The following is a 25,407-nucleotide window of genomic DNA, read 5'->3' on the forward strand; positions in this document are numbered from 1 at the left end:
TCTTCTGCTTGATCTTTTCTTTGTTTATCGTTTTTTTTCTCGGGCAATTGTGTGGGGACTGGTATTTTGTTTGAATATGTGTGTATGAGCGCGGGGGGGGGGGGACGACAATAGGTGGGAGAATGTCTGGCGCCATGGGCGGGGGTCACCAAGCTAGCTGGGCGGGTTAGCTCACGGAAGCGCAGTGGGGGGTGAGCAGATGTTAGGCTTATCAAAGGGGTTGATTTACATTGTGCTGTTACTGGGGGGGGGGGGGGGGGGGGGGGGGGGGGGGGGGGGGGAATGTTCTGCTGACGAGGGAGGGACTTCTGCTGAGGGACAGAGAGGAGGTTGGGGGCGGAGGCTGCCTGGGGGCGGGCCGGTGGAGCGCAGACTGGAGACTGACCCAAGAAAGGTGATGGTTGATTGGCGAAGGAAGGGGGGGGGGGGCCGATGTGCCCCCCAACGAGGCTGATCACCTGGAATGTACGAGGGCTAAATGGGCCAGTTAAGAGGGCACACGTCTTCGCGCATCTGAGAGGACTGAAGGCGGACGTGGTAATGCTACAGGAGACGCCAGAGTAGCTGATCAGATCAGATTAAGGAAGGGATGGGTGAGACGGGTTTTTTTACTCGGGACTGGACTCGAAGACTAGAGGGGTTGCGATCCTGATTAATAAGTGCGTGGTGTTGGAGGCGGGAAGAATAGTTACGGATGTGGGAGGCTGGTACATTATGGTCAGTGGGAAACTGGAGGGGGTGCTAGTAAATGTGTATGCGCCAAATTTGGGGGGGGGGGGGGTGGACCCATGGAGATTTGGGCAGCCGAAAGTGAAGGAATTCTCCTTCTACTCACACGTGCATAAAGTGTACTCCCGGATTGATTTCTTTATTTTGAACAGGACTCTACTGACGGGGGTGGTGGACACAGGGCACTCGGCGATCACAATCTCAGATCATGCCCCGCAATGGGTTGACCTACAGGTTAGTAAAGACAGTAACCAGCACCCGCACTGGAGGATAGATGTGGGACTTTTAGCTGACGAAGAGGTGTGCAGGCAGCTGAGGAAATGTATTCAGAACTAAGTCAACGACACGGGGGAAGTTTTGGCAGCGGTGGTCTGGGAGGCATTGAAGACGGTGGTCAGAGGGGAGGTGATCTCGATACAGGCCCACAGGGAGAAGGTAGACAGGGCAGAGACGGACCGACTGATAACGGAGATATTATAGGTCGACAGGAGGTATGCGGAGACCCCAGAGCCAGGGCTTTTAAAGGAACAGCGGAGGCTACAGGCGGAGTTCAGCTTGTTAACTACAGGGAGGGCGGTAGAGCAGCTGAGAAAGGCGAGGGCGGCGATTTAGGAGCATTGAGAGAAGGCCAGCAGAATGCTTGCACAGCAGCTTAGAAAGAGGGAGGCAGCCAGGGAGATAGGGAAAGTAAAGGATGGGGACAGGAGCCTGGTTGGAGATTCAGCAGGGGTGAATAAGGCGCTCAAGGAGTTTTATAGTAGGCTGCATGGGTCGGAAACCCCAGCTGGGACGGAGGAGATGAGGCACTTCCTAGGGGGGCTGAATTTCCCGAAGGTGGACGGGGGGCTGGTAGAAGGGCTTGGGACCCCGATCGGGTTGGAAGAGATAGCGGAGGGTCTGAAGGCCATGCAGTCGGGTAAAGCCCCGGGGCCGGATGGGTACCCAGTGGCGTTCTATAAAAAGTTCTCTGGGATATTGGGGCCGCTGCTGATGAGGACATTCAATGAGGCAAGGGAGCATGGGGTGCTTCCCCCGACGATGTCACAGGCCACGATTCCGCTGTTCCTGAAGCGGGACAAGGACCCGGAGCTATGTGGGTCCTACAGGCCGATATCCATGTTGAATGTAGACGCCAAACCACTGGCCAAAATCTTGTCCTCTAGGATTGAGGATTGTGATCCGGACGTTATTGGAGAGGACCAGACGGGAAGGTAGGGAGGTGGAGGTAGTGGTCGCAATGGACGCAGAGAAGGCTTTTGATCGAGTAGAATGGGAATATCTGCGGGAGGTACTGGGACGGTTCGGATTTGGGGGGGGCTTTATTGACTGGGTCAGGTGTTGTATCAGGCTCCTGTGGCAAGCGTACGGACGAATAGGACAACATCGGACTATTTTAGGCTGCATCGGGAGACGAGACAGGGATGTCCCCTCTCCCCACTGTTGTTCGCGTTAGCCATCGAGCCGCTGGCAATCGCGCTGAGAGCCTCAAGGGGCTGGTCGGCGGGGGGGAGAAGAGAGAGAGAGAGAGAGAGAAAGAACCACAGAGTCTCGCTTTACGCAGACGACCTGCTCCTAAATGTATCGGACCCATTAGAGGGGATGGAAGAAATTATGAGGATTCTGGGGGAATTTGGGGTCTAAACTAAATATGGGGAAAAGTGAGATGTTTGCGGTCCAGGCAAGGGGACAGAGGAGACGACTGGGGGAACTGCCGCTTAGAGTGGTGGGTGGAAGCTTTGGGTACCTAGGCATCCAGGTGGCGTGGGAATGGGAACGGTTGCACAAGCTAAATCTGGCCAGACTAGTAGACCAAATGAAGAACAATTTTCGGAGGTGGGACGTGCTCCCGTTGTCACTAGCTGGGAGGGTGCAGACAGTGAAAATGACGGTCCTCCCGAGATTCCTGTTTGTGTTTCAGTGTCTCCCCATCTTTATTCCGCGGTCCTTTTTTAAACGGGTCAATAAGGTAATTACTGGCTTTGTATGGGCGGGCAAGACCCCGCGAGTAAAAAAGGGAATGCTTGAGCGGAGCTGGGGAGAGGGCAGGCTGGAACTGCCGAACTTCAGTAATTACTATTGGGCGGGCGAATATAGCCATGATCAGGAAGTGGGTGGTGATGAGAGGGTCAGTATGGGAGCGTGTGGAGGCGGCTTCATGCAAGGGCACCAGCTTGGGGGCGTTGATAACAGCGCCTCTGCCGTTCCCGCCGGCGCGGTACTCCACCAGCCCCGTGGTGGTGGCGACACTGAGAGTCTGGGGGCAATGGAGGAGGCACGTGGGAGCAGAGGGAGCATCGGTGTGTTCTCCAATCTGTAATAATCACCGTTTTGCCCCGGGAAGGATGGATGGAGGGTTTCGGAGATGGCAGAGAGCATGGATTGAGAGGATGGGGGATATGGTTATAGAGGGGAGCTTTCCTAGCCTGAGGGCGCTGGAGGAGAAATTTGGATTGACGAGGGGAAACAAATTTAGGTACCTGCAGGTGCGGGACTTCCTACACAGGCAGGTTTCAACTTTCCCGCTCCTACCACCAAGGGGTTACAGGACAGGGTAGTTTCCAGAGTGTGGGTGGGAGAAGGGAGGGTCTCTGACATTTCCAAGGAACTCGTGGGGTCAGAGGGGATGCAGACCGAGGAGCTGAAGTGCAAGTGGGAAGAGGAGTTGGTCGGAGAAATAGAGTCAACGCATCCACAACATGTGCCAGGCTCAGCCTGATACAATTCAAGGTCGTTCACCGGACTCACATGACAATGGCCCGGATGAGCAGGTTCTTTGGGGTAGAAGATAGGTGCGCAAGTTGTGCAGGAGGGCCAGCGAACCATGTCCACATATTCTGGACATGCCCAAAGCTTAGGGGATTCTGGCAGGGGTTTGCGGATGTCATGTCCACGGTGTTAAAAATAAGAGTGGCACCGAGTCCAGAGATGGCGATTTATGTGTGTCGGAAGATCTGGGAATCCAGGAGGAGAAAGAGGCAGACGTTCTGGCCTTTGCTTCCCTGGTATCCCGGTGACGGATATTAGTAGCTTGGAGGAACTCAAAGCCCCCCGATGTCGGAGACATGGCTTTCTGACATGGCTAGCTTTCTCGGCTTGGAGAAAATCAAGTTCGCCTTGAGAGGGTCAATGTTAGGGTTCACCCGGAGGTGGCAGCCGTTCGTCGACTTCTTTGCGGAAAATTAACGTCAGCAGAAGGGGGGGGGGGGGGTAAGCCTAGTTTAGAGTAGGGGGTTAGTAAAGATGGGATCTGTAAGGGAGGAAGACAGCCTTTGCACTATGTTTAGAAATTCATGTACATTGTTTATTTTGTTGTTGTTGTAAAACCATAAATACCTCAATAAAATGTTTATTAAAAAAAAATCTGAAAAGTGGTCCATGGTTTCAGGTTGTGGTTCACAACTATAAAGCTCATCAAGGCTAATCTATGCTGTTTGAAGCTCAAATAAATTTATGGAGCATTTAAACTAGGGTAATGTCCAAAAGCCTGGGCCTTGTAGATCTTCCACATGAACCTTCCAATCAAATTAGGGCTATACTGTCCCTACTGTCAGAGGCTATGGTCCATATAATAACCTAAATGCTTGTTTCTATGACCTACTAACTCAACGACAATGTAGAAGGCTGGTGCATCTATACTAGCTGGTCCTCTGTTGATTTTGGGGTTTTAAATGCAGAAGCCTCAGAAAAAGATTGGAATTTGAGATAACAATAATTGTAATCATCCGATTTAAGCCTTTAATGTAATAAAACGTATGACAACACTGCACCGGAACATTTCTAAAACAAAGTATGAAACTTAGTCACATAAGGAGATTCCAGGGCAGATGACCAAAAGCTTGGTTATACATGCTATGTGGAAGCTGAGGTTCAGGAGACACACTGCATTTACCTTTCAGCTAACCCAGACCTTGAAAAAGCAGGTTCTCGAGTAGGCTTGTCAGAGTTGTTTACCGGTATGAATGCTCTGCCGAATCAAGTATTTTCTTATCAAAAACTTGGTCATGGAACTTCCGGTGGCGTGTCGGGGAAAGACGTGCACAAGGTGGCTCTCATTAGGGTACTGCACTTTTGTTCTTTCCGCTCAGTTTCAGGGGGTATTTTAGTTTAAAAACCCACATATTTAATGGGATAAGGAACCTGTATAGGTGAAATGCCCAGAAAACCCAGGGGAAAACAGGCTGAAAGTAGAAGTTCGTTGTCAGAGCCGGAGGCCTCTAGGGACTCGTCGGTGAAAAAAAATGGTGGAGGCAGCCTCTGGGGCTCTAGCCCTCCACTAACGGTCGAGATGCTTATGAGCATCTTTAGCGACAGTATTTGACAAACACGGGCGGGTTGTATCAGGGCACCTCTGCAAATCGATGGAAGAGCCCTTGGCTCCTATCCGTTTGGCGTTGGACAGGACCAAGGAAACATACACAGTAGACACAACAAAAAAAAATGGGTGAAGGAGCATCACAACTACAAATGGGAAGGCCACGCCATCAGGTTTTACCAGGATGTGGGAGCAGAGCTGGCGAAGGGGACTAATTTGAACAAAGCCAAGGCCGCCCTGCACAAAAATGGAGTCCGGTTGGTGTGGTATACCTGATGTGGCTAAGGGTGACTTTTGAGGGAAAATGCTTTTATTGATGTGCCGTGGTAGGCGGATTCCTTGCGAAGAAGCATGGGCTGGGTGCGGGTGATTGGAGATTTGCGATATTGGGGATGGGCATGTTGATATGTGGAACTGTTGGGTTTCCTTGTTCATATTTGCATATTTCTATTCTTGTGGGGGTTGCATGTTTTACAAGTTGGGCTTAGGTCTGGGGTTTAGTCTTCTGTGGGTTTTTGTTCTGTTGTGAAAATATATAACTCCCTGTTGGAGTACTACGTTTAAAGGATTTTTATACTTTTGTGTCTTTTTTCTGTGAGGATTTTTCTTCTCTCTGGTTGGGAGCCACGCTGTTAGCCGAAGAGTTAGACAACGGGAGCGGTGTTGAGAGGTTGACTGCAGCTCATTATAGTAATTCTTTTTTAGATAATGATAATTTAGATAGTGTTTTTGTTCTGTTTGGGGTTAGGTTTATTATAAGTAGGTTTTAGTTGTTTATGTTCGCCTTGCGGATTTCTATAGGAGTATTTGGGTGTGGAAATGTCAGAGGACGAGGTGGGGAGGGGGTGTGGGTTAGGGATAGTTTGCTGATGGCGATTTCATATTTTTCTTTGTTTAATATTGTTTGTGGGTTTGGTAGCCATCTTGGGTGGGCCTGGTTGACGTACTTTCTATGGAATGATTCAATAATCTCCCTTGGTCCCTGGGTCACTATCCGTGTGGAGTTTGCACATTCTTCCTGTGTTTGTGTGGGTTTCACCCCCACAACCCAAAGATGTGCAGGTTAGTTGGATTGGCCACGCTAAATTGCCCCTTAATTGGAAAAAAAATAATAATTGAGTACTCTAAATTTCTAAAAAAAAAAAAAAAAAATAATCTCCCTTGGTGGAAATGGCTGACCGGATCGGGGAAGGGGGTGAAATGCCCCCAACGTGTTTGGTGATCTGGAATTTCAGGGACTTGAATGAACCTGTGAAAAGGACGATGACATTTGCTCTCCGTAAGAGTTTAAATGCCGGTGTGATGTTTCTGCAAGAGACTCATCTGCGAGTCAGAGACCAGACAAGGTTGCGAAGGGGTGGGTGGGTTAAGTTTTCCATTCAGGCTTTGATGGTAGGGCCTGGGGTGTGGCAATATTAATCAATGAAAGGGTTCAGTTTTCTGCTGCTAAGATCTTGGCTGTGGATCTTTGGCGGGCACCTCGTGGTTCTGGTTAATATCGATGCTCCAAACTGGGCCGATTTGGATTTTATTAATAACTGCTGTCCTTTATCCCCCATTTGGATTTAAATCAGCTTATTTTGGGTGGTGACTTAAACTGTGTACTGGACCCCAGACCCAAATCTCGGAGTCCATCGGGGTGGCCAGTCGTTGTTTTCATGGAACAGATGGAACAATCTGTGGCGCTTCTTGCACCCAGGTGATAAAGACTTTTCTTTCTTCTCCCATGTACACCAGGTATACTTGCGTATCTACTTTTTTTTGTGGTGGATAGGTCTCTCCTTCCTATCGTGGAGACGGTGGGTTAGGTGACTGTGATTTCAGACCATGAAAAAAAATGAAAATGAAAATCGCTTATTGTCACAAGTAGGCTTCAAATGAAGTTACTGTGAAAAGCCCCTAGTCACCACATTCCGGCGCCTATACAGGGAGGCTGGTACGGGCAGACGAGTATAGCTCCTGACCCGGATAGTTTCCACATTGAGTACATGCTCCACATTTTGTTGACTAGAACCAGGACCCTCCCAGCATCCGCTATGGAAATTAGATGCGGCATTATCAGCAGACAAGAGATTTTGACGCCCATTGGGAATATATTAAATTTAATAAAACTGAATCTATCTCATCTTCTACGCTAAAGGTGGTATGGGGGGGGGGATAATTTCCTACAAAGTGCATTTGGTAAAAACAGCGAGGGCGAAGCAGCAGAGGCTGGTGGACTCCATCCTTGAGATGGACCATCAGTACTCACTTGCTCAATCCCAGAGTTATTGGCAAGTAGGAAACAGCTGCAGGCCCAATTTGAATTATCAATGGGTAAGGTGGTGGACCAGCTGCGACGTTCAAGGGGTGCATTTTATAAATATGGGGAGACGGCCTGTCGCCTCTTCCCTCACCAGCTGAGACGGAAGGTGGATTCCCATGACGACTGTACAGGTATGTGACTCGAGCGGCAGCCTGATTCCTGCCCCGCCTCAGGTCACTGCAGGCTTTTGAAATGTTTTATCGGTCTCTCTGTACATCCGAGCCCCCGGCGGAGAGTTCACCCATTACTCATTTTGTGGATGGATTGGCCATCCCAGCTGTGGAGGGGGGAGTGGCGTGAAGAGTTGGAATCCCCGTGGGCCAGAGAAAATTAAGAAATGCATTGAGTTAATGCAGACGGGTATAGCTCCTGACCCAGATAGTTTCCACATTGAAAAGAAGTTTGTGGAGCAATTTGTACCTCTAATTCTAGATATGTTTAACAACTCCTTATCCTGGGGTTTGTTGCCCTTTACACTTGTGCAGGCCTCTATTTCCTTGATCCCTAAGAAAGACAAGGACCCAAAAGAGTGTGGGTCGTACCGACCTATTTCACTTTTAAATGTGGACGTTAGGTTACTTGCTAAAGTGCTGGCACTGTGGTTTGAGCCCTGTCCCCCAGTGGTGATCTCGGAAGACCAGACAGGCTTTCAAGAGTCGGCAATTGTCAGCCAATATATGTCGCCATCTTCGGTGCCCGAACTGGAGGTGATCGTTTCCCTGACACTGAAAAGGCATTTGATTGAGTGGAGTGAGATTCTTGGGAGGTTTGGATTTGGACAAAAGTTTATATCTTGGATTTGATTATTATATAGGGCCCCCACTGCTGGTGTTTGCACAAGTGTTTTGAATTTCTACAGGGATTCTACATTCTATTCTAACATGTTAGGACTTAGGAGAGGAAAGGAGGTTAGACATGGGACCGAGTTCGCAATGGGTCAGGGTTTGTTTTGATGAGAGGGATGATGATGGCAGGTTTGAAGGAAAGAGGTCAATGCTTGAACAGAATCATTAACAATATCAACTAACATGGAAGCCAGGAAGGAAAACTGGATGGTCAGTAATTTAGGTGATATGAAGTTGAGAGAGTAAATGGGTGTCATGGACAAGAAGGGCATGAGAGGAGGTAGGAAAAAAAAAAAACAGAAGAGCACCAGTTCAAGGTTAGGGCAGGAGGGATCTTTGAGGAAGTTTGGCCCGGTGGGCTAATGGAAGGTTGATGGTCTCAATCTTACCAACAATGAAATCCATGAGTTCCTCTCAATTATTCTTGGAGATGGGATGCAGGAGGCAGGGAAAGGGGCTTTAAACAAAGATTTGCAGTACAGAAGAGAAGCTGCGAATACATTTGCATTCCAGGATCATCACGGAATTGCAAGCAGTTTTTGCAAACAAGAGCAGGACCTAATAGTGTTTTATGTGGCCTACCTAGATCTTGTGGTGAATGGCTAGTTTGTCATATGCTTTCAAGCATGCAATCTTTGGACTTAAGGGAATGAAGATAACATAAGGGCGGGGGAACAGTTTTAATGTGAACAAGGTTATCAAAGATGCCGCTGAGTATTTGCTGAGCAGATTTGTAGCTGCAGAAATGGTGAACAGAGGACCAAAGATAAAACATTGAGATTTTGAAAAATTTATATGTAGCTTTGTAAGCAAATTATTGGTTCAGTAAAGTAAACCAACCTCTTAGGAGTTACTTCTAAAGTTATTCAAAAGCTGGCAATAGTGAGTGTGCAGGGTATTGCTTTGGCTTCAGCAAATAAATGTGTGTTTGAGCTAATGAACAGTCAAAAACAATGAAAAATAGTTTGAATTCAGTGGACTGTGCTCCTCAAAATAATGGCCTAGTAAGCACTACATTATAATCAACAGCTGTGCTATTGTTGTATCTGTAGTTAAGCTGCAAGTAGGACAGGAAGTCAAGAATCCGAAGGGATGGGGAGGGGAGGAAGGAAGGGAAAAAATGCAATCAAAGTGAGGAAGATCTAGGGAACAGGACAAAAGTCATGCAAATTGAGCACAAGAGACAGCCCATCAGAAACCAATCAAACAAATTAATCTCTAATAAGTTCTTGAAGAAGGGAGCCTCTTATTTTGTTACACTCCTTGTTCTCAAGCATTGTAATATTGTGCTATCTGCATGCAGGGACGTCTTTTCTGCAGTTGAGAGAAATGCGATAACCAGGATAAAGAATGAGCATTTTAAAAATATGGAATCAATATTTATTTATAGAACAAGGACAAACTTACCCTACAAGTTACGAAATGCTACAAAAAATTCAAGTCACAGATCATCATCTCCGTGCAGGATCAATATTTAAAAAATAGATGCATCCAACACAAGGAGGTAAGGAAGATGCTTAAGTTGGAATGTACTGCCTTGGACACCACAATTAGCTATTTTATTCACCCATACCTTTAGTAGTAATTTCCAGAACTGACCTAAAAAAAAAAAATGTCAGACCTATTGCACAAAGTAAACGTTAATTAACGGTATTTTGGCCTTTTAGGTGTCAAAAGCAAATATTAATACTGAATTGTTTCTAACCAAAGACCAGAATACACATCTCGTAAAACACATAATAATTCCATTAAACAACAGTTATGCCACTGAGAACCTAAAAATAAAATTGAAGGTTTCATGGTTATTGTATTTAGATTCAGTAACTATTAGAACAGTAACTAAATAAAATGAAAACAAAGAATTAAAAATAGAATGAAGACTTACAGTAAGTTTAATGGCCTTTTCCGGAGCAACACCCAACAACTGTGGTAAAAGACCTAAGTGTTTAGAAGGGTATTATCAAACCATTGGTAATAATAAAACATAGATATAAATTTGTCACTGGAATATTATCTACATTAAATTGCTACAACAAAATCATCAGATTTGTGAAGACATTTTATCGGTGTTAATAAAATTCAATCAACTCATATCAGTATTCATGAAAGGACTTAATCTAGGAAAATAGTACAGCTGCATCATTACAGACACTACTGTTACCATTATATAGCTTCTGTTTTATAAAAAATCTGATCCAATATGCATTTGAATTAATTAAACTAACTGTACTGAGGCTGCGTGACAATAAAATCTCACTCATTATCCTTGCTAGTCAGACATCCGATTCAGCCTGACATTTTTCTAACTGGACAGTCTGCAATTAAATTGCTTCAAGTTTTTGCATGCATGTATACTAAAGGGTATGGGAATGTTCACTACATGAAAGTTCAGTCATGATTAAATGGCAGAGCAGGCTTGAGATGACCAAGACCACTCTCTCTTTATGTTCCTGTTTTTTGCTACTAAGCAATAAATGTCCTACAGTGTACAAAGGCTGAGGACAGAATTAAAATGTGTCTGTGGTGCCCTGTTGAATAGTCTGCCGACACACAATGTTGAGACACGCAGAGTACCCATTTGAGATATGTACTATCACAGGCCTTTTCCGATGAGAATTTCCAGAGTTAAAATTGTCAAGCCAAATAGCTGAGGTTACCATGAAAGGGGTGGCACAATGGTTAGCAATGCTGCCCCAAAAGCGTCAGGGACATTGGTCCAATTTCCAGCCTCGGGTGACTGTGGAGTTTGCACTTTCTCCCCAATTCTGTGTGGGTTTCCTCCGGGAGCTCCGGTTTACTCCCACAGTTCAAAGATGTGCAGGTCTGATGAATTGGCCATGCTAAATTGCTCCAAAGATGTGGTTAGGTGGGGTTACGGTGGGACCCTCTTTCAGATGGGCCGAATGGCTTCCTTCTGCACTGTAGGGATTCTATGGTTCTATCCAGCCCCAACATGATCAGAGAAAATTATTTCATTAACTCATAACAAAGAATGAGTGCAATTGTGCAGATATAAACAAAAGTGCTTGTTTTTTTAATTGTACCTTGCAGCGTTTCCTAAAGTATTTCATAACGAACAAATTACTTCTTTGAAAGATAGGCAAATATGTTAGCCAGACTGCACACAGCAAGGGCCACAAACTGCAAACGATAAATAGGCGGTCAATCTGCTTTGGTGGCATAGCTGGGAAGGATTTCAATTAGAACAGACAGAACTCTCTCCAACTAAACTAACAGTCCATAAAGGCAATACTGGAAGGCCATTTTAAAGACATTTTCTTAGGACTATTTTTGTTGGCCTATGAATGCTCCACCAATTTGGTTCTGTGGAGGATTCTCCAAATGTTCCATTCCACACCTCTGATCGGCGAGCCGCCTGTCAATATTTATTTAGTACTGACAGTGCACCCGTTTTATTTAAAATTGAGGGCCAATAACCAAATTTGATCACACCTTATTTGGTGGACAATGTGATTGATTTTTCTATCTGCTGATATAAATAAAAGTCAACTCCTATGCTTGTGCGTCTTGGTATTCATGAGCAATCAACTAGACAATTGTGAACACAATTTGACAGGCTATCCGCATTAAAGACTATTTAGCTCAAGCCTAATGCAGCCCTCCTGTTTCGACAGATGATTCATGTACATGCAGTTTCTGGAGTTGTGGTATTCATATTGAATGCCTCTTAATTGCAACTTTACAACCAAACCCTCTCCCTGAACAACCTCCCAAGAAATTCTTCTTTGTTCCAGGATAGGGAGACAACATCGTTATCACCTTACAATGATGGTTACAAAAAAAAAAAAGTGAGGGACATGTAACTGTAGCTCCAGCACTCCCATCTCCAGGAGACCGTCAATCCTTCACAAAGAGGCGTACCAACCTTCATGAAGCACCAATCTAAGCATGAACCATTAGTCCCTTGGCATGCAACAGGTTCAAAAGCATAGTATGGCTAGTTATATTACTTTATTTAACTACATCCAAATGAAACCACATATAATACCACATCAATGTATAATTTTCTTCTATAAAATTGGGCTATAATTTGGCTAAAATTTACTCCATGAAGACTTACTTTCCAGTAAAACTAGCTTAGTAACTCAAAAACACAAATAAATATTGACAAATGGTATGGCGATTATGTGGTACAGTACCTGGCCCCCTCATCCATGTGGTATCTGGTTTAATATTCCAAAAATATTTCACTGTTCAACAATAACTTGCAATTTTACAATACCCCTAATGTTGAAAAATGTATCAAGGTGCACACCAGATGTGTATATTAAGAGGCTAAGAAGGAGACAAGGGAGATCTAAGCAAGATGCAAAAAGACTAAATTAACTGCTTTACTCAAAACAGGGAGCTAGTCTACAACTGACCTTAACCTGGACACATACACAGAAATAATTGTGTTAAATCCAGAAAGTTCAACTTTCTCGTCAGACTTTTATGAATTGCTGCTTTTCTTCTCTATGCATCAAGTCTGTTTCTTTTTCAAAGGTAAGAATGGTGGTTCGAATCCTTTTCAGATATTTTAATGTCTGCCAGTGAACCTGATCTGCTTCTGAAAAGACTGTTGAGTGACCTTTGCTGGTACTCAGCCAAAGCAGTCATGCATGCCTGGTGCTGCCAGTCAAAAGGGTCTCATTAAGTGGAGCATACTTAGGGAACAGCAAAACTGACATTTTCTAAAATAATTGATCAGCAGATGGCAGCCTCTCCTTCCCTTATCTGAATTAGGGACCTGGTTTTCATTTTTCTTATGTTCCTCCACGCCGAGCCCCTGTCGAGCTCCGCCAAATTGCCCAGGGGTCGGCGCGAAGATGGGAACCCACGCGGATGCAGGGAATCACGCCGGCCATAGCGCGCATGCGTGAACTCGCGCCGGCCGTTCTGCGCCGGCTGGAGCTGCGGAGACCACTCCACCGCCGATCTAGCCCCCTAGGAAGGGGAGCATTCCTCATGATCGGGGACCTTTGACGCCGGAATGGTTGGCACTGCTTTTCACGCCGGCGTCAGAACTTGGCCGTGGGATTGGAGAATCCCAGCCCATATTTTTCAGCAATTTTATTATTACGCTGAAAAATGGTGGCATTTATCTTTTGCTAAACTTTCTCATCAGCAGCAGATAGAATGTTTTCATATTCAGGATGAAATGTACCACTTACACCTGGGTTTCATAAGTTTATTTTGCCCAGCAGAAAAAAACGAGGCTTACCAGATCTGAAAATCCCAGTGATGCGGGAAGTCTTGAACATGACATCCCTTTAAAATTTTACTTTGGGCGGGGAGGGTGAAGAAAAGAAAAAAACACAACCAACACACTTCCTTAATAAATCTAATGATGGCATAATTCTATTAAAAACCTACCTCTATAAAGGCCAAAAATGCCTTCGTACCGTATAACCTTTTGGAAACAATCAAAACTATTTTTGTACATCAATTCTCCAATGAAAGACCCTGTAGACCGCTGGTTCTGCATCCTTGTTTTCACCAAATCAATAGGATAAACTGCAGTAGCTCCAACCGCTGCATAAAAAGACAATGGCCAAATTAAGTTAACAAGTAGCATTGTTACGGAATAATCATGTTGGTTAAATACAATCTCCACCAGTAACAACGCCCATGCTAATGCTGTACGAAGCACTTTCCCATTACCAGTTTCAGCACCCTAGAAATAAATTATAATGTGTTTTAACTGTCCAATGCTTATATAGTGAACTAAATCTAATCTTTGTTTTCGGCTCTGTGGTCAGCTTCTCCAAATTCCGATGAAATGTGCTGCCCATACGTGGGTTTGGATTGTTCAATGTTGAGAACCCCTACTATGCATGCACCGGCTGGGAACTGGCCGCACATGCGTGATTCAGATTGTTCGATGTTGGTCATCTCTATCATGCACTCACCAGCTGGGAATTGGCCGTACTTGTGTGGATCGGGTGGTTCTATGTTGGTAATCCCTACTGTGCATGCACCAGCTGGGAATTGGCTGCACATTCGGAATTTTTAACACTGCTCATGCCTAACTGATGTAAAAAATCAGAACTGCGCATGCATAGCCCTTTCAGCCGCACGCACAGTTCAGATTACCAACATAAAACATTCCAAAACGCGCATGTGCAGCCCTTTCCTGGCTGTCGCATGCGCAGGAGATCCCAAGTTCTTTGGGAATTGGAGGTACCAACCATGGAGTTGAAGACAAAGACACAAAAAGGGGGGCTGAAAAAAAAAGACAGGGAGAAGTAAAAACAAAACAGATGTGATTTTTCCACTGTGTTGCGCCCGATGCCGATCCCGTTACGCCGAGTGCATAGTGGGAGATGTCAAAAACGGGTTTCACGACGGGCGCCGAACCATGTTCATTTAAACATGCACAGCCCGTTTGAGGCTGTAATCTCCTGGCTCCCGGTATCACCAGCCATACCGACGTGAATTAGCACTGGTCTTCAAAAGTGATGGCCACGCCGAGATGTTTATAGGCCATTGGAGCCGCCAGGTGGTCGGGGACAGGATAGGACAGCGTCACTGGTGCACCCAGGGCGCTAACCTGGCACTGCCAGGGTGCCAGGTTGGCACTGCTTAGAGGCTGGGCCTGAGGGTGCCATGCCCATGAAAAGGTTATGAAGGGTGGGAAGGTGGCTGAAAGGTGGGGGGGCATCAGCTACCCCATAGTGGTGTAAGCTCACTTTGGGGGAGGGGGGATGATGCCCCCATGCCTACAAGGATGCATGGATATGGGGCCATCTGGGTGGTGTGTGGGCGGGGTTGTCACATGAACATTTAATGATGTGAGGGCGAGGGTTTGCCCTTTTGGGGATGGGGGTGTTACCTATGTTAGCTGGGAGGTTGCAATATCTGTGAATTGGGGGTGTGGGGAACCCTCAACTTCACTTTGGAGATCTGGGCACCCTTTAAAAATGCCGTCCCAATCTCGGAGGAGCCAGTCTTGCCCGTGTCTTTAGTTCCCCACTGCAGAAAACAATTCTGCGTGTGGGATTTCCAGTGAGAAACTCCCAAGCATAAAAGTGTGCCATAATGTAAAAAAGGTTGGGAACCACTGCTTTAGAGGATTTCCTTTCCATGCCTTAATGCAGGGATGTTTTAAAACAGTACATGTAATTATAGGTATTGAGGTTTTGCACTGAAGACAGTCTGGAGCCAGAAGTGGCACTGTAGTATTATGTCGGGTCCTCTGATCCCAAGTAAATATAAAGGGAACTTTACAGAGCCTTCCAACGTTGGCGCTTTATTATAATAGCCTGCACCTTAGCTGATCTGTACAGGTCTAATGGGATTTTGTTACACTAGCCTGGGTTTGAGAATAGCACTGAGACATGTCACTCACCTCCAGCAATTGAGCCCAAAGTGAACCTGTAAGCAGACTCAACAGCCTGGAGCCATATAGGCCTGCTAGTATCACTGTAAGATTGCTAGTGGGGGAACAGAAACAAAAAGGATGAATGTGGGAAAGGAATATGATTCAAAGTAGCTTTTGTAAAATTTAGTAAGAAGTATCAGTTCAAACACTGTTTGGAGGTGGTTACATTAGCTACTACAAATCATGACCCAGCAAACATGAAAAATTGGAATTAGCTTAAATTTAAGTAATGACTATTTTTTGGTATAAAATAAACTTGCTCAAAACAGCACCATTTATTTTAAACAATTTCCTTCATACACTTTAAGACTGTTTTAATGTTGGTATTTTATTGAGCACAATTTTTAAAAACTTCAATTCTAATTGCTCTGCCATTTGTAGAATTAACACAAAAAAAGTCATATTCAAGTTTCTTTCAATAAATAAAATGCACAGACCAACATGTAGTTTTAGAATCTACAGCTGTTTTAACAACAAACACTATGCTTTCAGTGACTTTGGTCATTATGGATTATAAATACAGTCCATTGCAGTTCATCCTGATATAGCTATAATCAAAGCAAAACATTGCGGATTCTGGAAATCTGAAATGAAAACAGAAATGCTGGAAAAGCTCGGCAGATCTGCAACTATTTATGGAGAATAACAGAGTTTACGGTTTGAGTTTGGATGACTTCTTCTGAACAAGTCATAAAGACTCAAAATGTCTACTCTGTTTCTTTCTCCACAGATGCTGCAAGACCTGCTGAGTTTTTCCAGCATTTTCTGTTTTAATCCCGATATGGCCTGTTGCCCATTCAGGCAATTTGTCAAATACATTAATTTAACATCAAATATTTATGCTAGCTAAAACCTGTTGTTCTTCAAATATTCATTCAACACAAATCTGAGGAGCTTATGAAGCTATCATCAGTTTGGTCATAGAAATTAAATATATGGTTTTGACGACACGATGGCAGTGCAAATTTATGGTGCTCTCTTGCTTCATACTGCTGGGAACCTACACCAATTGCTTTGATCTGAAGTCACCTACCCCACCCACCTCTCTAAACTATGCCCTGCAATGATGGAAGTATAGAAGATAAGTAAAATATTTTACTTTTATGTTTATATAGTATTTCACGTAACAGAAAGGTGTCTTAGAACACTTGACAGAGTAAGAAAAACAATGGGGTTGCATTCTCCGTAGCCCGACGCCGAAATTGGGATTGGCAATTGGGCGCAGAATGGCTTCCGACGCCAGAATCGGGGCAGGCACCAGTTTGACGGCAGTCTGCGATGCACCGTCCCCTCCAAACCGATGTCATCGGGACACACGCCATGCGCAGTTGCAACCCCATTGGAGCATCATCGGCCAACCCACCTGTGATGCTCTGCCCCCAATGGGTCCCAGCAGTCAGGAACCCGGCCTGCCGGCTGGCAGTCTCGTCCGGGATCCGTGCACCCGGAGGAAACGCACTCAGACACAGGGAGAATGTGCAGACTCCGCACAGACAGTGACCCAAGCCGGGAATCGAACCTGGGACCCTGGCGCTGCGAAGCAACAATGCTAATCACTGTGCAACCATGCCGATTCTGAGATTAACGGGGGAGACATGGGTTATTTTACTGGGAAGATGCAAAATGTTCACACCTCTGGACAATGGAGACTATGGCAAAAGCATCTGTGCAGACTGTGGATAGATTATTTGTTTCCAGTGACCTAGGAAGGTGGTAGAAATGACAGATTTGGTAATGGGTTTACTTTAAACTGGCTATTTAGTTTAAAGATAGATTGAAGTTAGGCGTCTAAAGGATAACCAATTAACATCTTTACCTGGAATCAAGACTCAGGTAATTCATGTTGCCATGGAGATAGGTTTTGAGAAGGGAAATAACTGATAGGGTGCCTCGCAGGAGGTTTTCTAGCTGACTTTTAAAAAGTATCACTGAACCTTACAGACAATCTCAGTCAGCCAGAATCTGAGTGTCAGCGCCAAGAGATAGAGGCAGCAAATCTCTATGGTTCACCATGCAAGAAACAATCGTGATGTAGGGGGTAACATGTTGGCATGGACAGAAGATTGCCCAGCTAAAATAAATGGAAGGTAGGCATAAATGGGTCATCGTCTGGTTGGCAAAATGTAAGGTGTGGTATGCCACAGGGGTTGGTGTTGGGGCCGCAACCTTTTACAATTTACAATATATAAATGACTTGGATGAAGGGACCAAAAGGTATGGTTGTTAATATTGCAGATGACATAAAGATAGGTGGGATAGTAAGATGTGAAAAGGATACAAGGTTGCTACAAAGGGACATAGGTAGGTTAAGCACGGTAGCATTGTTGCTAGCACAATTGCTTCACAGCTCCCAGGTTCGATTCTGGCTTGGGTCACTGTCTGTGCGGAGTCTGCACATCCTCCCCGTGTGTGCGTGGGTTTACTCCGGGTGCTCCGGTTTCCTCCCACAGTCCAAAGATGTGCAGGTTAGGTGGATTGGCCATGATAAATTGCCCTTAGTGTCCAAAATTGCCCTTAGTGTTGGGTGGGGTTACTGGGTTGTGGGGATAGGGTGGAGGTGTTGACTTTGGGTAGGGTGCTCTTTCCAAGAGCCGGTGCAGACTCGATGGGCCGAATGGCCTCCTTCTGCACTGTAAATTCTATAATTCTAGAAAGTGAGTGGGTAAAGACTTGGCAAATGGAGTATTATGTGGGAAAATGTGAAGTTTGGAAGGAAAAATAACAAGCAGGTTATCTAATTGGTGGGAGATTGCAGAGCTCAAAAGATGCAGTGGGATCTAGGTTTCCTAGTACATGAATCACAAACAGTTGGCATGAAAGTAATTAGGAAAGCTAATCGAATGTTTTCATTTATTGAGAGGTGAATTGAATACCAAAGTAGAGAGGTTATGCTTCAGTCATACAGGGCATTGGTGAGATCGCATTTGGACTACTATGCACAGTATTGGTCACCTTATTAGTCAGTGAAGTTGCCGTGGTCGAAAATTTCCATAGACTGCTTTCGCCTGTGAGGGGGAGAGCTGATGGGTGGTGATTTAAACTGAGGATCACCACACCTCAGGCGAGGGGCAAGTGTTGAGAAGGCTGGGCCTTCATGAATAATCTCAGCTAGTATGGGAATTAAACCCATGCTGCTGGCCTCATTCTGTATCACAAACCGGCTGTCTAGCCAACTGAGTAAACCAACCCCTTATTTAAGCAAAGATATAAAGGCATTGGAAGCAGTTCAGACAAAGTTTACAAAACAAATATCTGGATTGGTCAAGTAATCTTAGGAGGAAAGGTTGGACAGGCTTGGCTTGAATCCACTGGAGTTGAGAAGAGTAAGAGACATTCAAGATCCTCAGGGGTCTTGACATGGTGGATGTGGAGAGGATGCTTCCTCTTGCGGGAGAATCGAGAACTAGGGGTCACTATTTAAAAATAAGTGGTCGTTCGCTTTAGGCAGAGATTACGATAATTTTTCTCTCTCAGAGGTATGAGAGCCTTTGGGTGGTTGAAGCAGAGTCTTTGAATATTTTTAAGGCGGATGTAAATAGATTCCTGATAAGCAAGGGGGTGAAAGGCTATCACGTGTAGGCAGGAATGTGAAGTTGAGGCAATAATCAGGGAAACCATGATCTTTTAAAATGGCAGAGCAGGCTCGAAGGACCGAGTGGCCTACTCCCACTCCCAATTCGTATTTTTGAAGGAATGAGGGTGGGAGCTCACGTTCAGATTCAAAAGACTGAGGCTAGGATTCTCCGACCCCGCGCCAGGTCAGAGAATCGCCGGGGAGCGCGAGAATCGCCCCGCCCAGCCAATTCTCTGGCGCCGATTTTCAGGCGCCTGCGGGATCACCACCACGCCGATCGGGGGCCATTGAAAGCGCCCCCCCCCCCCACCCCTCCGGCGATTCTCCGCGCCTTGACGGGCCGAGTGCAGCGGGGGGCCTATGTTCCTCCACGCCGGGCTCCGCCATATTGGCAGGAACCCACGCGCAGACTTTCGCCGGCCGTGGCGCGCATGCGCAGATTCGCGCCGGCTTTCTAGCCCCCTAGGAAGGGGTGAATACCTGCCACTTGAGGGACGTTGATGCCGGAGTTGCTCGCGCCGCTTTTCACGCCGGCGTAGAACTTGGCTGCGGGATTGGAGAACCTGGCTTGAGTTTGTGAGAATTCAAACAAGACTGGAAGATTTGCTTAGCTCTGGCCCGAATCTCCAGGGTAACCTTCACCTTAAAATACAGTTTGTGAATTAATAATTATCTGGCTGAAAAAAGAACGGAAGCAAGTCCTCCAGAACCAAGTATCACTTTGGGCTGGTTCCACAAGAATAGTGTCCATTTAAGGGACAGAATGAAGTACAACTGCAGAGGAAGACTTTTGGTTGTGTTAAAGCATTATCAAAGAAATGGTTCTGTAGTCTAGACCAGGCATTGTCAAACTCGGGGGCGCGATCCGCGGGCGGGTGTCGGGAGGGTCGTGGAGCAGTCCGTCGCGGCGCTCCCGATCGCGCAAATCTGCACGCCATCAGCTGCAGCAGCCGGCTGTTAATAACGCTGGCTACAAGCAGCCTTCAAAATGGCCACGAACATGTAAAAAAAATGCAGCCGCACTGTGCGTGCATGCCACATCATCGTTGAGCATGCGGGAAACTATGCGCATGCGCACTGATGATCGGGCACGCATGCGGAGTGTGGCAGCTTTTTTTTTTTTATAAACGGTCGCAGCTTTTTTAATTTTATTCATTAATTTTATCCATATTATTTTTTTTTTAAACAAGTTATGGGGGGGGGGTTTATTTGATAAACTTTTACAGGAAACAAACGCAGTACTTTGGAAAGGTGGAGCTCCATAATTTCCGACACCGGAAGGCTTCACCTTCATCCAAAAGGTTCCGTTGGAGGAGCGTGGGCTCATTTAATGGTCATTTTTTCTAAGGAATGGGCTAAAAAAAGTGTTGTGTAAAGCTGGATTAATAGCCCTTTATTGATGTGTATTTAGTTTATCTCACTGTTTAAAACATTCTTATAGTACAACTGGACATTGTTTTAATGTTGAAAAGTATAGGCTGGAACAGAATTTCCTGCTTTAAAACTACATACTGCACAGAAAGATAACTACTCATTGTTCCCTCAAGAAAGGAAGATCTGCTCGCAAACAATTTCTGATGTGAGCGCCGGATGCATAGGATCAGAGGACCTCCTGACTGAATATAAACAAGTAGAGGTCTTGCACATCTGAAATTTTAATCAATCTGCCAGCCTTCAGCTGAAGTCATTTTACCTTTCTCTCTCCCTTTAAGATGGTCATTAAAATCTGCCGGTCCTCATACCTTTAGTGACCCAGTGACAAGCTTTGTTTGATTTCCCTACTGTGAAATGCCCTGGGATGCTTTACTACATAAAATGTGATATACAGATGCAAGTTCTTGTTACTGTTTTTATTCAATCACAAGTTTTGGGAATAGTACAGATTCAATTGTGTAATTCAAGAAGGAATTAGATAAAGCTCTTGGGGGTAAAAGGATCAAGGGATATGGGGGGGAAGACGGGATCAGGGTCTTGAACTTGATGATCAGCCATGATCATAATGAATGGCGGAGTAGGCTCGAAAGGCAAAATGGCCTCCTCCTGCTTATATTTTCTATGTTTCTAATAGTTGTCTTCAAATGGCAGTTAGATAACTGCTTGAAGGGACATGTGGAAAGAGTGGGCCAACTGAATAGCTCTCCAATTAGACGAGATTTGTTTATTGTCACGTGTACTGAGGTACAGTGAAAATTATTTTTCTGCATGTAGCTCAAACAGATCATTTAGTACATGAAAAGAAAATAATTAACAGGGCAACACAAGGTACACAATGTAAGTGGTTGATGTGGACTGAATGGCCTCCTGTGCTACACCATTCCAGGATTCTGTTACCCATCACTAAATGTCATTTTAGTGCCATTTTAGAAGGCAGATAAGTAACAGTCAACCACTGCATCTGGCTGGCAATATCAAGCACATGGTACCAACTGGCTCATAAATAATTTGTAACCACTTGTCACCCCACGATATTTCTTGTAATAACAGATCTTATCTGGCTAATACTATTATAAACTGCAACTTATTTTAGTTGAGACGAGTTGGAATGATATTTCAACACATTCCAGAAAAAGCATGTTGAAAAATTCAGCAGCATTCAGCATAAGCCAGTGTAACCCCGCCATCCAATTTGAAAGAGGAGTTTGGGGTGAAGTCAGCTCCAGTATGCAGAGCAGAGTTCAGACTGACAACAAGGGCAAAAATGCTGATCCTTCTATTGCAATCGGAGATTCCTTGCATGGGGAGTAAATAGGTGTTATGACCCCCCTCCCACTTATTTTTTTGTGCCGATATAGAAGCAATTCTGTTAACAACAACAACTTAAAGAAAAGAGGATATTGTTTCTCGCAATTCCAACTATTTTAGTCTGCACCCAGGCTTTAGCATGTTACTCAAGGGAATGCCAATGAGATTGCTGCCCATAGACCCTGTTAAATTGTGTTTTTTAATTCTCCAATTGACTAATCCTTATAAGCCAGTCTGAAAAAAAAATTCCACCAAGTTGTCCAAATATCTCTCAGGTTTTTAACATTGTGACAACAATCAACTTTTTAAAAAAATTCCATTCTTAGTTTTTCTTTTCTTATCTCATTTCTCCATCATCTATGTGTATTGATAGAGAACTTCCAGCGCACCATCCCTGATTACTGAAAGCAGGTGATCAGCCAAAGCTGTCACAGGAGCCAGTCACTCGCTCTTAAAAAAAAAGTGTTCTTCTATGCAAGTGGTTAATGCATTCACTGATCTTCAAAAAAACATCAAATCCTGCAAATTGAAAACACAACATGCAAGACCAGTAAAAGAGGCATTTAAGCTCTAAGAGCTAAAATCAATGTTTACAATTATGGAAGATGGTCAACAGGAGGGGCACTAAATCAAAGCTCCATTTGCAAGTCAACTGGGTTGCAACTATTCAATGAGACAAACACAAAGTTCTACTGGCCATCAATGTGGCCAACTTCTGCTTCCCACAGGAGATTGTACTCTTCGCTGACCATTCTCCTGTCCTTGGTAGCAGTATACCGATAATCTTGATTCACTGGCAATTATATATATACCCGCACAACAAAGTAATAGTTTGTCCTCCTAAGCTATCCCACTAACTACAACTTAAATTTAAATGCCACATTTGTAGAAAAACATTCCAAGGCAAAACCATGGGATATTGACCTTTTTTTCCAAACATGCACTGAATCCAAACTAGTGTGGGACACTCCATTATTTGCATGAAGCAGGTCAAAATGTTTTACCCAAGCAGCTAAACTAAATTGTATCCTCTTCTTTCAAACTGTACACAGCAGTTTGTTTGAGCAGGCTTTCAGGAAATAGAAGTTGATGATTTTAAAACAAATAGAAGGATTAAAATGATGTAATTTTAACATTGCTAGACATCTGTATTGGAGAGCTAGATTTCCCTCCTACCTGCCTCTGGACTTCAGCCAGATTGTATGGTAGGGCACCTTCCTCCAATGGTGCTATTCTTTCAATGTCTGCCAGAGTGACTCGCCTGAAGGGAATAAAAAACAGGTAGAGACACAACTCACTAAAAGTATACCACACACAAAGTTCAAGCTGTCCTGCCTGTTCTGTTGCAATAATCTGTAATGCAAAGGAACCTTGTTCATATTATGTTGGAAAAAAAAATGCAGTTTCTTTCAGTTAAAATCTCAACATAAGGTTGTTGATATTTCAAGAAGGTATCCAATGGGTACAGGAAATCAATAAATTGTGTTAAGTTGTAAAGCAAAATCAAATCTAACTCTTCAACTTTAATAACAAGCGGTATAAAACATTTAACAGTAACATACTTAAAAATGCACAATCAGTGTTAAACTATTTAATTAGTTGAAGTCTAAGGAAACCACTCTTTATAAATTTGTGATTGACCTGTGCATCTTTGTCATAATTTTATTCACTTCATAGAATAGTCACAGCAGAGAAGGAGACTTTTTGGCTCGGTGTGTCCATGCCAGCTTCTCCACCTTCCCACACAGCCCTCAATTTTTTTTAAATTCAAGTAATGACCTAATTCCCTTTTGAAAGTCACAATTGAATCCAGCTCCACCACAGTCTCAGGCATTGAATTCATGGGCAATTAGGGACTAACATAAAATGTTCTCCTTGCCCGTGATGCTTACATTCCAAGAACAAATAAAAACAAAATTCCAGGCCCTTAATCACTTGCTGTTTAGAAAAGATTTTCGTCATGACACCTTTGGTTCTTTCGGTGACTTCTGGTTCTCAGCCCTTCTGCCAATGACAATAGTTTCTCCCGATCTACTCTGTCCAAACTCATGATTTGGAACATCTCTATCAAATCTCCTCTCAATATTTGCTTCTCCTAGAAGATCACCAGCAGCTTCGCCAATCTATCCACATGACCAAAATCCCTCATCCCTGGAACCAATCTCATGAATCTTTTCTGCACCGCTAATCCCTTCACATCCAACTGAGACCAAACTGGAGTTTTACAATAGCTCACAATAATTTATTTTCTTTTGTACCCGATAACTATTAATAAATCCCAAGATACTGCATGTCTCATTTAATGTGCCCCAACACCCTCAACAATCCCACGGTCCTTCTGCTCCTGCACCTTTTTAAAAACTGTTTGCTTTATTTCATATTGCCTCTACTTGTTCTTCCTATCAAAATGTATCACTTCACAATTCTCTGCTAACCCTTGTGGGGGAGGATGTGCAGGAGTTAGCTAGAGAGAGAGTCAGAAGTACAAATAGTGTGAATGAGAGCAGATCATAGTGTATATATAAGTATTCAGATTAGCTGTAGATGAGTGTAGTTTAAATGTTAATAATCAACTATGTATTCTAGGAGTACGTGTCGAATCCAAATTAGTAGTGTTAATAAATGTAAAGCTTTGTTTAAGTTCAAGCTATTTTGTGGTCTTTGTGAACACTACGCCAACCATCCTGAAATAAGCAACACCACAGGGGTGAGAGCCACGCCAACATGGGGAGAATGTGCAAACTCCATATGGACAGTGACCCAGGGCCAGGATCAAACCCATGTCCAATCCACCTAATCTGCACGGCTGTGGGAGGAAACCAGAGCACCCAGAGGAAACCCACGGGGAGAAAGTGCAAACTCCACACAGACAGTGATTCAAGATGGGAATCAAACCTGGGTCCCTGACACCATGAGGCAACAGTGTAGTGCTATGTTTTCAAAAAACCCCACCTCAGCAACATTAAAAACTTTATTTGGCGAGGTGCCGCCTCCTTCAATGACTCTCTTCAAATGGGTCAGCCACTTCTGCATCAGCAGTAACTGCTTTATCAGACAGTATAATGTTGTGCAAGTAGGAAAGCCTCTTGAAACGCTCAAATTATCCAATAGCATTGAAACTTTCTGACTAGCAACTCTCACCCCAATTATTCTGAAAGTCTTCACACAGGCTTTGGCTTTTTCTTAGATGATCAAACGAAGAGGCACCAGTCCTCGATCCAAACTGCTAATAGTCTTTCCATGTTCTTCATTAAGTTGCTTCTAGTCAGGCTTAGCTTGCATGCACAAAGGTGTGGCTTGATGGATTGTTCTCACTGTTGTAGGGGATAGCCCAAGCACTCCAGCAATATCATTTGCTCATTCTCTAGCCTCAAGATATTTTAAGACATCCAATTGCATTGCTAGTCTGATAGTTTAAAGCAGCAGACTCACTATCACTTGCTGGCCTCATGTTTAAAAGTGATTCCAAGGGATTAGCCAAAAAGACGCAACATTAAAATGGCTCCTTTACTTACT

The 25,407-nt window shown here is 44.5% G+C and overlaps 1 protein-coding gene across 5 annotated transcripts in view; it reads right to left on the reverse strand.

Moving 5' to 3' along the window:
* slc25a12 (solute carrier family 25 member 12) overlaps positions 1 to 25,407 on the reverse strand; it is a 178,686-nt gene that overhangs the window by 78,641 nt on the left and 74,638 nt on the right. For all 5 annotated transcript variants that reach the window (XM_072475934.1, XM_072475935.1, XM_072475936.1 and 2 more), the window contains 4 exons: positions 23,068 to 23,152; positions 15,543 to 15,627; positions 13,568 to 13,726; positions 10,077 to 10,129 (listed from right to left, as the gene is read on the reverse strand). In XM_072475934.1, the coding sequence (XP_072332035.1) occupies positions 10,077 to 10,129; positions 13,568 to 13,726; positions 15,543 to 15,627; positions 23,068 to 23,152 (382 nt within the window). The remainder of the gene's footprint in view (positions 1 to 10,076; positions 10,130 to 13,567; positions 13,727 to 15,542; positions 15,628 to 23,067; positions 23,153 to 25,407) is intronic.

Source organism: Scyliorhinus torazame, chromosome 2 (assembly GCF_047496885.1).
Source record: "Scyliorhinus torazame isolate Kashiwa2021f chromosome 2, sScyTor2.1, whole genome shotgun sequence".
Taxonomy (NCBI): Eukaryota; Metazoa; Chordata; class Chondrichthyes; order Carcharhiniformes; family Scyliorhinidae; genus Scyliorhinus; species Scyliorhinus torazame.